This window comes from Balaenoptera musculus, chromosome 4, assembly GCF_009873245.2.
Source record: "Balaenoptera musculus isolate JJ_BM4_2016_0621 chromosome 4, mBalMus1.pri.v3, whole genome shotgun sequence".
NCBI lineage: Eukaryota > Metazoa > Chordata > Mammalia > Artiodactyla > Balaenopteridae > Balaenoptera > Balaenoptera musculus.
In genome coordinates this window covers 126,212,313-126,225,569 of record NC_045788.1, presented here as the reverse complement: position 1 = coordinate 126,225,569, position 13,257 = coordinate 126,212,313, and the positions used below count along the sequence as shown (strand labels likewise).

General features: G+C 39.3%; 1 protein-coding gene across 6 annotated transcripts in view; it reads left to right on the top strand.

The window, feature by feature from the left end:
• LOC118894510 (amyloid beta precursor protein) overlaps nucleotides 1–13,257 on the top strand; it is a 274,401-nt gene that overhangs the window by 238,368 nt on the left and 22,776 nt on the right. For 5 of the 6 annotated variants that reach the window (XM_036850818.1, XM_036850816.1, XM_036850815.1 and 2 more), the window contains one exon: nucleotides 8,974–9,195. In XM_036850818.1, coding sequence (XP_036706713.1) covers nucleotides 8,974–9,195 — 222 coding nt within the window. Of the gene's footprint in view, nucleotides 1–8,973; nucleotides 9,229–13,257 lie in introns of all 6 variants that reach the window. The other variant, XR_005019715.1, reaches the window with a different exon arrangement.

The window sequence follows — 13,257 nt, the reverse complement described above, 5'->3', positions numbered from 1 at the left end:
TCCCACATGCCGCGGAGCAACTGGGCCCGTGAGCCACAGCTACTGAGCCTGCGCGTCTGGAGCCTGTGCTCCGCAACAAGAGAGGCCGCGATAGTGAGAGGCCCGCGCACCGCGATGAAGAGTGGCCCCCGCTTGCCACAACTAGAGAAAGCCCTCGCACAGAAACGAAGACCCAACACAGCCATTAAAAAAAAAAAAAAAAAAAAAAAAAACCAGGAGTGGCAGGTAAGCCTCACTTAGAAAAGGGAGCAGTTCATGGCTGTGCAGCTGGGAACCACCTGGCCTTTCAGCTCTGCCCCACCATCAAGAAGCTCTGTGACCTTGCACTCCGGCTCTGTGATTACCTTGGTTTCTTCACGTGTAAAAAAGATATCTTTAAATTCATCACTTTCCAAATCGATCAAAAATAATGTATGCAAAACAGGATGCTTGTGATGATAGATGTGGATGTATTTTTATAATAGTAGTTTCTGGTCAAAGTGAAATAGCCATGTCCTCCATAAAATGGTTTTTTTTCAATGGAATAGTGAGAAGGTTGCACTAGGAATCGGGATACTTGTGTTCAGGTCCCAGTTCTGCTACTCGATAACTTTAAATGTATTTCTCGAGGTTGGTGTCACAGTTTGCTCAATTGTCATTGGGGGTAGTAGTCCCATTATGAAGGTTGATGTGGGTATCAAATGAGCTAACAGCTATGTAAAGGCCACAGGCATGGAAGGCGTCATTGGTGCCGTTGATCTCATGCCATCAAGATGTCATAGCATGACACAATTCCATCACAGTATTGCTGTGCCACCAGTCACACGCAGATCGAAACATCCCAGCCGTGTGCAGTAATCACTTGGAGACTACATAGGTTCTCCCCCAAATCAGCATTTCAAACAACTTCTGCTCCATTGAACTCTAAGTCAGTCCACGCTTAGACGTAAATTCAGTCTTTATAGGGGAGAGCACAGCAGTGAAGTATGTCCTCTGGTGCCCTCTACTTTTTTAAGTACATTATTTTTCTCAGGGTCTGAATAACAATGACCTGTTTGTTTCCTGAACACTTTCCTGCTCTGGCTCCTATGTAATTTCCTGCCTGACAAATAGTCTGGCAAAACAAAGGAAATTCATAACTAGTCTTTCCTTTCCTGTGGCCCTCTGGTTCAGAAAAATGTTATCGTGAATGACAGCTTCAAGGCAATAGAGTGGGTTGGGTTTATGAACACGCCTTTGAGGTGTTTTGCAACAAGGTTTCTTCTGGCAATATTGTTTCTTGGCCATACTCACCTTTCACACCTTGTTTTGTTTTGAGGCTTGTCTTGTAGGAAGGGGATAACTGAGGCCATTTTGTAGGGATGCCTTTGTAGACCTGGTGGCAGCGGTCAGACTGTAATGTGCTTAAGACTCGCCTGGGATCAGATGTATTATGCTAAGTGAAATAAGCCAGATAGAAAAAGACAAATACTGTATGATATCACTTATATGTGGAATCTAAAACATACAACAAACTAATGAATACAACAAAAAAGAAGCAGACTCACAGATAGAGAGAACAAACTAGTGGTTACCTGTGGAGAGAGGGAAGGGGGGAGGGGCAGTATAGGGGTAGGGGATTAAGAGGTAATATGTATAAAATAAGCTGCAAGGATATATTGTACAACACAGGGCATATAGCCAATATTTTATAATAACTATAAATGGAGTATAACCTTTAAAAATTGTGAATCACTATATTGTACACCTGTAACTTATATAATATTGTACATCAACTATACTTCAGTTTTTTAAAAATTGCCTGGGGATCATGTTAAATGTGCAGATTGTTTCCCTAGCTCTGGGTGGAACCTGAGATTATGCATTTCGACAAGCTCTCAGGGGATGCCCACACAGCAAGATTATAAATAACAGGATTCAAAGTGAAGAAACTACAAAGACCATCCATCCAACTTCCCCTAATTTTATGGATGAGGAACCAAGGCTTAGGGAGTTTCAGAGGCCATGGTGACGTTAAGTATAATGAACAGCGTGGTAGTTATATGCTAAGCCATGTATCAGACATGCACAGACTGTGATTGGAAAATTAAATCTGATCTCATCGTCCTGGTGTGGGCAAAATGCCTAGAATGGATGACAGCAGATTTATAGTAGAGCTTCTTGATGGGGAAAAAATTACATCCCTTTTATAAATACATCCAGTGCAGCTGTGGCAGTTGCAGGGGTGGCATGGTGGAGGGATGCATTGTAGAGAGGTGTAATCCTCAGTCCTTTTAAATGCATAAGTAATCATTTGTTAAAATATAAGAATTGATCATGTGAGACTCTCTTGTTAGACAAGGTTGATAGGAAATTTCCATTGGGGAAGAGGCTGCAGATAAATGTGTATTTTTCCACTAGGAACCAGAAGAATCAGAAAATTGGGGAAAAATGAAGATAGCGATGCAGGGTCAATTCTATACAGTAGAAAAACCAGCAAGCCTGAGCATGTTCACCGGTCTCCAAGTCAGACCTTTAATAGCCGTGTTTCACAGGGGAAAAGACTAAGGTTGGACCTCCTCTATGTGAAGGACGTTTCCCACCCACCCCAAATGTGTTTAAAGGATGGAAAAGGTAGTTCAATAATTAACAACTGAAGCTTGTAGAAGAACTGATTTAATGTTTATAAACTTCATTTTCTTGAAACCTAAAATATGGCAGTTAAACTTTTAGAAGGACTTTGGCTAGTGGATTAATAATTAAAAGAAGATCATTAGATGAATTATCTAGGATTCATCTGTTTCCCATTCATAGTCCTTTATGAGGCCATTTCTCTCAAAATGAATTATCCTGGAAGTCTATTGCTTCTACAAAAACAAAATATGGTAGTCATTTGAAGTTGAAATCACTACTGGGGATCTCTTTTGATGTTGCTTTCTTTTTTTAAAAAATAAATTTATTTATTTATTTATTTATTTGGCCGCGTTGGGTCTTCGTTGCCGTGCACGGGCTTTCTCTAGTTGCGGCGATGCACGGGCTTCTCATTGCGGTGGCTTCTCTTGTTGCGGAGCACAGGCTCTCGGTGTGCGGGCTTCAGTAGTTGTGGCTCGTGGGCTCTAGAGAGCAGGCTCAGTAGTCGTGGCACACGGGCTTAATTGCTCCGCGGCATGTGGGATCTTCCGGGACCAGGGCTCGAACCTGTGTCCCCTGCATTGGCAGGTGGATTTTTAACCACTGTGCCACCAGGGAAGCCCTGATGTTGCTTTCTTTAAAATATTTTAAATATTTTCAATGATAGCTAAGTGGTGGTGTTTCGTTTTCTTTCCCTTATTTACTATAAGTATGCCTGATATACATCCTCAAAACATTTTTAGGAGGGCAACATACAGTGGGGTTCATTGCATGTTTAATATTTGAAATTAAGCATCTTTTTATTGTTTAAACTGTAGGTTAAATATTACCATTGAATACCACCATTGAATTCAGTTAAATATTTCCACTTTTAACTGCAAGGCTCAAATGCTTGGGTATTACAGAAGATATTTAACTACAGAGGTAACTGCTGCAATTTTGGGCAGTATCAGTTAGCCTTTAAGAAAATAAAGAGTCTTGGGGGGGAATGTGCCTTTTAGTTGAATACAGCAGTTGGCAAATGTAGATGCTTAAAAGCTTTGACATCCCAATATATGCCATCAAAGCATTGTAATAAAATATTAAATTAATTCAGATAAAAAGATAATCCATCGGGGCCACCAACATAGTAGAAGTGTGGTTTCTGTGTAATTAGTCTGACCACAAAATTCAAAGATAAAGTCCCACTCAGAATGAACAATGAAATGTTCATATTTGGCTTTGAATTTTTTTTTATTATCATAAGAGGAATTGCCTGGTGCCAATTGTGTTAACAGTTGGTAAAATCCTGAGCCCTTAATAATGTCAAGAAGTAGGTGGCCGTCTTAGACATTTTATGGTCACAAAATTGAATCCTACTGCAGCTAACAGTAATCCATCATTTCCACCCTCTTTTCTTCCCTTAAACCCAACACTGACCTCATTGTTCCAAGTAAGATGACCAAAGGTGGTTGTTTCTAAATCTCCTATGTTAGATAGAGATAGGAAAGTGGATTTCTGCTTTGGTACCAAAAGGTTTTTTAAAGCTTAAGTGCTTCTCAGTCTGCCAAAAATGTAATGTTTGTTGAATATTTTTTTCTTTCATTTTCTGAAAATGAATATCATAAACCAGGAAAATTAACCACCATGGGGCTCTACATTTTAGCAGCCATTTGGAGGAAATTTCCTGCCAACAGTATAAAAGAGAAAAGGGGGCACACCATGATTTGCTGCAATCTAAAATGCCGTGCCTATTTTATGAAGCACAGATGTAAGATTTTCCACTGTGACAGTTCCCTACACTATCTTTTTTACTGCCATGGCTGAGATGGGTACAGGACTCCCCCCAGCTCCCATGCCTGGGAAATGCCTATTTGAGGGGACAAAAGCAGTAACCATTCCATAGGGCTCGTGGTGTTTAGGTCAGCTTACAACATACACGTGGAAGACATTATGGAACAGTCATGCTTATAATGCCTGGTTTCTCCATTTACTCTGTAAATGAACAGTCCAGTGATGAGAATAAGAGTGATCCTGGATAGGTAGGGGTTAAATCAGGGAGGTTGGTGTTATGTAGCCCAGGACTTGGATTTCAGCACTGATGCTTACTGGCCATGGAATCTTGAAGAATCCATTCACCTCTCCCGGCCTCAGATTCATGTTCTGTAAAGGTAATGATGCCTGCCTCATAAAGTTATTGGAAGGAGAGCTGTAGAAGAAGGGGCGTTGGAGCTGGGCCCAATACAATGAACTCTATAAGAGTTCACTATAGTTTATATAAGCAGAGATGGGCTTCCCAGGTAGCAGGAACAGAGAGCAAAGGTGTCCTGAGGGGAATGCATGGTCCCATCTGAGAGTAATCCAGAGCGTTCAGATGTGGTATTATGATTCTGACACCAATTCCAATGTGTGGAGTTCTCCCCACACCAACAAGTGATTCTCCAGCGTTTAGCTGAGTGTCCTGCAGTTCAACGCAATGCTGATACTACTACCTGAAAGGTAGCGTCAGAGTCCACAGGTCAAGCAAGGGCTGAGTCCCACAGGACTGCCCACCCCGCTCCCCTCCACAGCCAGTCTCGAGTCCTGGTTGTCACCTGGCCTTCTGATGGCCATCTGTGAATCAGAGACTCCAGCCACCTCCTCCTCAGGTTCTATTAATTTCCTAGAATGGCTCACAGAACACAGATAAATGTTTTACTTACTGGATTTTTAATAAACCAGCAGGTTTATTAAAAAAGGATTTAACTCAGGAACAAGAGAAGGATAGGGCAGAGTATGTGGGAAGGAGCTCAGAGCTCTCCTGCCCGCTCCCAGCCCAGCACGCTCCCACATCTCCACGTCACGTGTTCACCAATGCTGAAGCTCTCCGAACCCTATTCTTTTTTTTACATAGCATATCTTTTAAATGTTTACTTTCTAATTGTTGTGAGTATATAATACAGCTGAGTTTTTATATTGACCATTTATTCCGCAGCCTTGCTAAATTCACTTATTAATTCTTTTCTTCCCTTTTTTTATTGAGGTATACTTGATTTATAATATAAGTTTCAGGTGTACAGCATAGTGAGTCACAATTTTGAAAGCTTATACCCCATTTATAGTTATTATAAAATGTTGGCTATATTCCCTGTGCTGTACAATATATCCTTGTAGCTTATTTATTATATACATAGTAGTTTGTACCTCTTAAACCCTTATCCATATCTTGTCCCTCCCCTCTCCCCACTGGTAACCAGTTTGTTCTCTTTATCTGTGAGTCTGTTTCTTTTTTGTTATATTCACTAGTTTGTTGTATTTTTCAGATTCCTCATATAAGTGATATTATACAGTATTTGTCTTTCTCTGTCTGACTTATTTCTCTAAGCATAATACTCTATAGGTCCATCCATGTTGTTGCCAATGGCAAAATTTCATTTCTTTTTTATGGCTGAGTAATACTCCATTGTATGTATATGTACCACATCTTCTTTATCGATTCACCTGTGGTGGACACTTAGGTTGCTTCCATATTTTGGCTATTGTAAATAATGCGAACCCTATTCTTTGGGGTTTTTACAGAGGCTTCATTACATAGGTATGTTTGATTAAATCATTGGCCATTGGGGGTGAGGCTGAAAGTTCTAACCTTCTAAGCATGTTGTTAGTTCCCCTGGTGACAAGCCCCCATCCTTAGGTGACCTAGGGGCTTTCAGAAGTCACCTCATTAATGTAACAAGACACCTTTATAGGTCTCATCACCTAAGAAGTTCCAAGGGTTTTAGTACCTCTGTGCCTATAAAGACCAAATAAATATTTCTTATTATAAATCACAATATCACAGGTGTATACAGCAAAGAGCTGTGAGCCTGATGGCTAAAAAGATGAGGCGGGCCCAGATCCCAGAGGGCCTTTAACATTTGGCAGAGGCGTTTGGGATTAAGTCATTAGAAACTGAGAAGCCGTTGAAATGGGGTGGAGCCATTCCTTAATATCAGGAAAAGATCTGGCAAACAGAGGGATAAAAATTAGAGGAGGGAGAGCACTGAGGAGAGAATTATCACAATTATCCAGGCAAAAAGTAATGATGTCTCAAGGGAGGTGGGTAATGGAAAAGGGGAGTGAGAAATGAATACGAGAGAATCCAAAAATGGAATTAAAAAGGAGCCGTCAGTAATTCAAGTATGGGACACAAAAATATAGAGTCACAGATGGTTCTGAAGGTTTCAAGCCTGTGGCTGGGAGAATAGTTCTGCCATGATTAGAAAATGGGAAGGCAGGAGGAGAGCCTTGAGCTCAGTTTTGTACATACTAAGTTCATGGAAGATCTAAGTTAATAGTTCCAGCAAACTGTTAGAAATATATACACTAGAGTGGGAGGGAGAAGTCAGAGCTGGGGAAATACATTTCAGATTCAACCAAAAGTTGGGAGTCCTTAGCGTTTTAAGAGTGGTTGGGATTTCCAAATGAAGAACTGAAGAAAGAGATGGAAAGAGATACAAGAAGAAAATGACAGAGACGAAGAGATTAGAAAAAATGAGCAGAGAGTTACTCAGAGAAATCACAGGAAATAAGCTCAGTACTGTGTATACAAGACAAAGAGAAAAAATTTCCAGATGGAGGAAGAGGTTAAGTGATGGTAAATGCCACAAAGACACCAAGAACAACATGGCGCCAGGTGGGGCCAGGAGCAGATCCCGCTGGCAAAGGTTATTCATTCCCTCACAAGATGAACATGTAAGCGCCAATAATTATTCCAGAAGATCCTCTCTTTATATTTTAACTACTTAACAGTCACAAGCATAAGATTTATATAAAAGACCCATTTAATTTATTAAAGTAGACATTGGCTAAGTTATTAGCCATTACCTATGACTCTGTAAGACATGAAAAAATTGGAAGAAATGTAATGCGGGCCTTTTATCTGTATGGGAAAGGTCATTGCAAGCATCAAATATTGAATTTTAGAATGGTACCCCAGCAAACAGATATATATTATAACTCAAATTAGACTTCAAGAGGACCAATTTGCTTGAGATTTTATCATTTAAAATATCTTGCAATAAAACTGACTTCATAGAAGGACATTAATCTCATACTTTAATGCTAGTCCGTCAAACTGTTTTAATAGATATATTTGAACAGAATTTTAATTTTTCAGATAATTTTTTTGTGAATTTAGAAGAGAATGTGAAGGATAATAGTAAGATGTTACAAATCAAATTTAAATCCTGATTTTACTTTTTTCATTTTCTACATCAATAATACTAACCAATGATTGGTTTGAAATATATAATACAGTAAACTCTTGACAGAGGTATGATTGGAAAGTGAAAAGTTCTGATTAATGTTATTGTTGATAGCACACATGCTATTTATAAGTCTCTAATGTTAAAAATATGTCACACAGAAAAACCTGGTGAATCTTTGGTAACATAATAGGAGAATCACAGATCTTGTGATACTCAGTTTTTAAAACTGCAATTGCACTCAATACAGGGTTATGTTCCCAGCTCTTTTTTACGGTAAAAATGCATTTCAATAATGAAACGTGTAATTTGGGAATTTTCACTGGTCTACAAGAACTTCAGATAGGTTGATTATGTTCCATAGAGTTGATTTTGTTTAGTCAGTTTTGAAAAGGGGTAACTGATAGTATTTTTTGAAACGAGACGCAAACAAGACGCAGCAAAGAAAGACAGGATATTTGGTTTGAGAGCCCATGAGAAATGTTGGCAGGCGGGGCTGTTTATCCCACAGAAGAGAAGGCTGGAGCAGAGCTTCACGTCTGCAAGGCCAAAACTGGCCTTCTTTGTTGCCTCAGAACATATATCGTGCAGCACCTGGGAGCCTTTGAGAAAGACAGATTTTTTTTCAAGGCAAAACAATGAGAACTGTTGAAGAATGGAGCAGGCAGGCGGCCCATCACTTACGCTTTTCTTGTCCTTACACATGTTCATGGAAAGACTAGGGATTCGCTGGATATGTCCTTTGGCTTGAAAGAAACTGTACCTTGCATACTGCCGCCACTCCACTGCAAACACCCCACCAAAGCATGCTCTCCATTCCTCTGTGATCACAGTAGACTAGGAGAGAAGGGCCGTTTACCTCTCAAGGTTTTTCACCACTAGGGGGCGTGGTGCAGCGGGTCAGAGCATCGGCCTTGGTCTAAGCCACTCTACCTGGGCTCAAATCCCACCTTGGGCATTGCTAGCTATGATTTTGTGTAAGTGGCTTAACTACCGTGTGCCTCAGTTTTCACATCTGTAGGATGGAGATGATGATGGTACCCACCTCGTGGCTGTAAATGAGATCATGCATGTCAAGTAGTTACAGTCGTGCCTGGCAGACAGCAGATGGTAGCCGCCGCTGCTCCTTCTGTTGTGATTGTTGCGTTACTCACCAAAGACGTGGCTTTGTTTTGTTCAGATGAGCTGCTTCAGAAAGAGCAGAACTACTCGGACGATGTCTTGGCCAACATGATCAGCGAACCAAGAATCAGTTATGGCAATGATGCTCTCATGCCATCTTTGACTGAAACCAAAACCACTGTGGAGCTTCTTCCCGTGAATGGAGAGTTCAGCCTGGACGATCTCCAGCCCTGGCATCCTTTTGGGGTCGACTCTGTGCCCGCCAACACAGAAAATGAAGGTAAGAAGCCCAGGAGGGAACAAGAACAGTCTGGTATGTATAATCTCTCTCGTGTTCTTAAGGGGTGACTTTTGATATGAATTTTTAGAAGTGCTTTCTCACTGAGAGGTATTTTGTTGCTTCTGGAATGAAAGCACAATATTCAATTAGTGTTTATGAGACAGTGGCCTAGAATGCACACCTCTGAAGAAAACAGACATGTGATAAAACTATGGAAATCACAGATCACCCAGTGGAGAGAGAGTTTTTTTTTTTCTTTTTTGGCCACACTACGAGGCTTGCGGGATCTTAGTTCCCCGACCAGGGATTGAACCTGCACCCTCGGCAATGAAAGCACAGAATCCTAACCACTGGACCACCAGGGAGTTCCCAGAGAGAGAAATTTTGATGGGGCCTGCATAAATGGAGGTTTGAAAGCCACCAAAATAGTCTTCATTGGTTATTTATTCTAGTGCATTACATTTCAGATCACGTTAAATGTTAAAGGCAAAGATAAAGAACCACTTATGTCATGAAATGTAATTTTGCTTAAGAGTTACACAATTCTGTGTTTGCAAAGTTAAATATAGGCAGCTTTCAAAATTAAGAAGCACACTGACCTAAACATTTCTTCCTATGATAATTCAGAAAAGCAAGATTTTCTCTGTCAACAAATTTGCACAATGGATTATGAACTTTTCATTCACAGGGATTTCTTAGCAGAAGTTTTCAAATAATATCTATTTGGGAGAGAGAATTTTTTAGTTCTTATTCCATATCATTTTACATGTTCAGAAGTATAAAATTTTGAACATAGGAACACCTTGATTTCTAGATACTAATAGTTTGTTTTTCAAGAACACATAGGATTTTTTTTTAATAAATTTATTTTATTTTTATTTATTTTTGGCTGCGTTGGGTCTTTGTTGCTGTACGCGGGCTCTCTCCAGTTGCAGCGAGTGGGGGCCACTCTTCATTGTGGTGCGCGGGCCTCTCATTGCGGTGGCTTCTCTTGTTTCAGAGCACGGGCTCTAGGCACACAGGCTTCAGTAGTTGTGGCACACAGGCTCAGTAGTTGTGGCTCGCGGGCTCTAGAGTGCAGGCTCAGTAGTTGTGGTGCATGGGCTTAGTTGCTCCGCAGCATGTGGGATCTTCCCGGACCAGGGCTTGAACCCCTGTCCCCTGCATTGGCAGGTGAATTCTTAACCACTGTGCCACCAGGGAAGCCTGAGAACACACAGGATTTTATCTGTGATTTTTCTTTGTTAAAGAAGCAACTTTTGACGGTAATATTTTGACAGTAATAAATATGGATATATGTAGTATGGATGCCTCAGAATACAATCACTTACTCCTCAGACTAAATATAAATCCAATATTAGACTGTAAGTGCACTGGAGAAGCTTTTTTTTAAAGAACCGTTGCAGAAAATCTTTATATGGACTGTTTTCATAACATGAGTAATCACCCCGAATGTGTTTCATTAATTTGGAAAAAGGTACCTTCTAGTAATAATATCAGACCATAAACAGCAGTGTTATTTATAATATAAAAATGATTAAGACTACCATTTTTAAAAATAGTTCTAACACAGAGGAAAAGAATTTAAGGATATTTAGTTATCAAAGAGCTGGGTGACTTCCTTATTAAATTGTATTATTACTAGAATGCTAGTTTTGTCATTTTTTAAGATAAATACATTTTGGTCATTTAAAATCCTCATCAGTCAGTCTCTAATGAGAATTTTTTGTGAAAAATGTCCAATCTCATTTTGTAAACTGAACACACACAAGATTTCTTCTTTTCCTTTAGGATATTGGGTTGTTTAATTGATAGAGAAATAGGTGACATGTATGGAGTCTAACAAACTTTGTTTGGTAGAAAATTGCCGTCCTTGATGCCCTTTTTATACCAAATAATGTTAAATGTGTAGTTTGTCATTTATGTCCAAGTTTTAGCTTTTTATGGAAAAATTTAAATACATAGATTATTCTCTATTTTTATTAAAAATTGCCTCTGCCATTGAGAACTTATTCATCTCCAATGTGATTCTAAAATTATAATTTATAAAGAATTAAATATCAATTTCTTATAATTTAAGACCTTTTCACATGTCTTTTAAATATATATTTTCCATAAATGAAATGTTCCCATTTAATATTTTCCATTATTTATTGATTTTGGAAAAGTAGGATAAAACATACTTTAGAGTTTACTGTAATCATTTTTATGAACACACACACAAAAATAATAGAGACTACAAATTGTAATTTATTTATGGTAAAATTTATGGAAAGAGATTTAGAAAGCTAACAACGTAAGCTAAGTTAGCAGCAGAGTAAAATTAATTTACAGACATTAATGTGGATGTTTGTTGTAATATTTGGTATTTCCTTTAGAAATGTGAACTGTGCAAAGTTTAATGAAGATAAAAGACACTCCAGCCCCTGTTTTATGTTAACTCTTCAAATTTAGTGAATATAGTGAAATGCAATGAGCTTGGTACCACAGACCACAATAGAGAATAGCAAAATGTTATAAACATCCCAGAAGGTGCTTCACTTCCTGAATTTCAGAATTTCCCTTTCTCTATCAAATCTTGAGAGCTCAACTGCTTTATATATGAATATCAGCCTACATGTTTCCTTGGTGTCTTTAATGAGGTAAATTTAGCTTTGCATTTATCATATTAATAGTATAAGTAATACCGCAGTTAAATAAATCTGCTCTTATATGCCCTAAGCATTTTATCTTGACTTTATGTGTACTCAGAGGCATATATATGATCTCCACTAAAAATTATATGCACTCAATCAATATTTAAACATGCTTCCTATGTTAAAATTTTTAAATAGTAGCCAAACTGATCCATTTTGTTTAGGAAAAAAAATGGGACGAATACTGACTGTTCCTTTTACGTAGAAATATAAAAAGGAACTATTTCATTTCACTAAAGCCGCTTCCTGAAGTCCCGCCCCTGATGCCATTGTCAGCACTCTCAACTGTTTTCCTGTTCTTCTGCCCCTTAACAATTCCCTCAAATCAAACAAGAAACAAAGAAGTGTTGGTACAAGTTAGAAAGCAAGCTGTGATTTTTTTTTTCTCCTCCTCTTGCCAAATAATGCAAAAAAAAACTGGATTTATCCTGGGTTTCCCCAAAGTGATCAGTTTCCCCAAGGTGATCAGTTTTTGGAAGGTCAAGAACAAAAATGGTTTGGAGATACCCCAGAACAGCAATGGACTGAACACACACCCCAGGGCCCTTGAGTATTGCCAAGATAGATGCCCAGTTGGACATAGTCTGTGACTGAGTGCCTCTGGATCCCTGACCAAGAGACAGCTGTTACATTGCCTAGGCCTCATCAAAAGAGCTAATAGTCTTGTTAAATAAGGATGTTATTGACAAACAGCCAAATCTTACATAAGAGTATTGGAGGCAATAATATTTAAGATCTCAGAGCTTGAGTTCTGGTTTTCACCACCATCAGACCACCACTCCTTTTATAACATTTTGAAAAGTCTCTCTAACAATGAATCTTAAACCGAACTGCCAGAGTTTGGTAGGAGAGTCAATACAATGGATGTAATTTATAGTAAGTGTTTCAACAAGTGTTCAGGCTTGACTACCAATGGAAACAATGGCAGTCAGGCTTTTGCCCCCTTATGGATGTGACAAATACAGACGCAGACTGATAGGGGGGCCCTGAATTCGTTTTTCTTTCTTCATTTTATCCAGTGGTGAGCTCCAGGAAGATCTACAGTAAGAACTGTGCAGAAATGCATTGTGTTTATATATAAAGCTGAATGAGGTTTTGGACTCACATAATCGTAAATACGTGAATGTCCAGCAGGAATTTAGGAAGCTGTGTAGGGTGCAGGACAATTTCTATTTGTGTGGGATTGCCCTGTGCATGCCGTCTAGCATCCCCGGTCCCCAGTCACTAAAACCCACTCCCATCATAGCGACAACCAAAAACACCTCCACATTCCCCACCATCCCACACTACAGAATGATGTGCATCAGCGTTTAAATTCCAGCGCTGCTACGTGAATTGGGGCAAGTTCACAGAGCCTCTTGGGCTG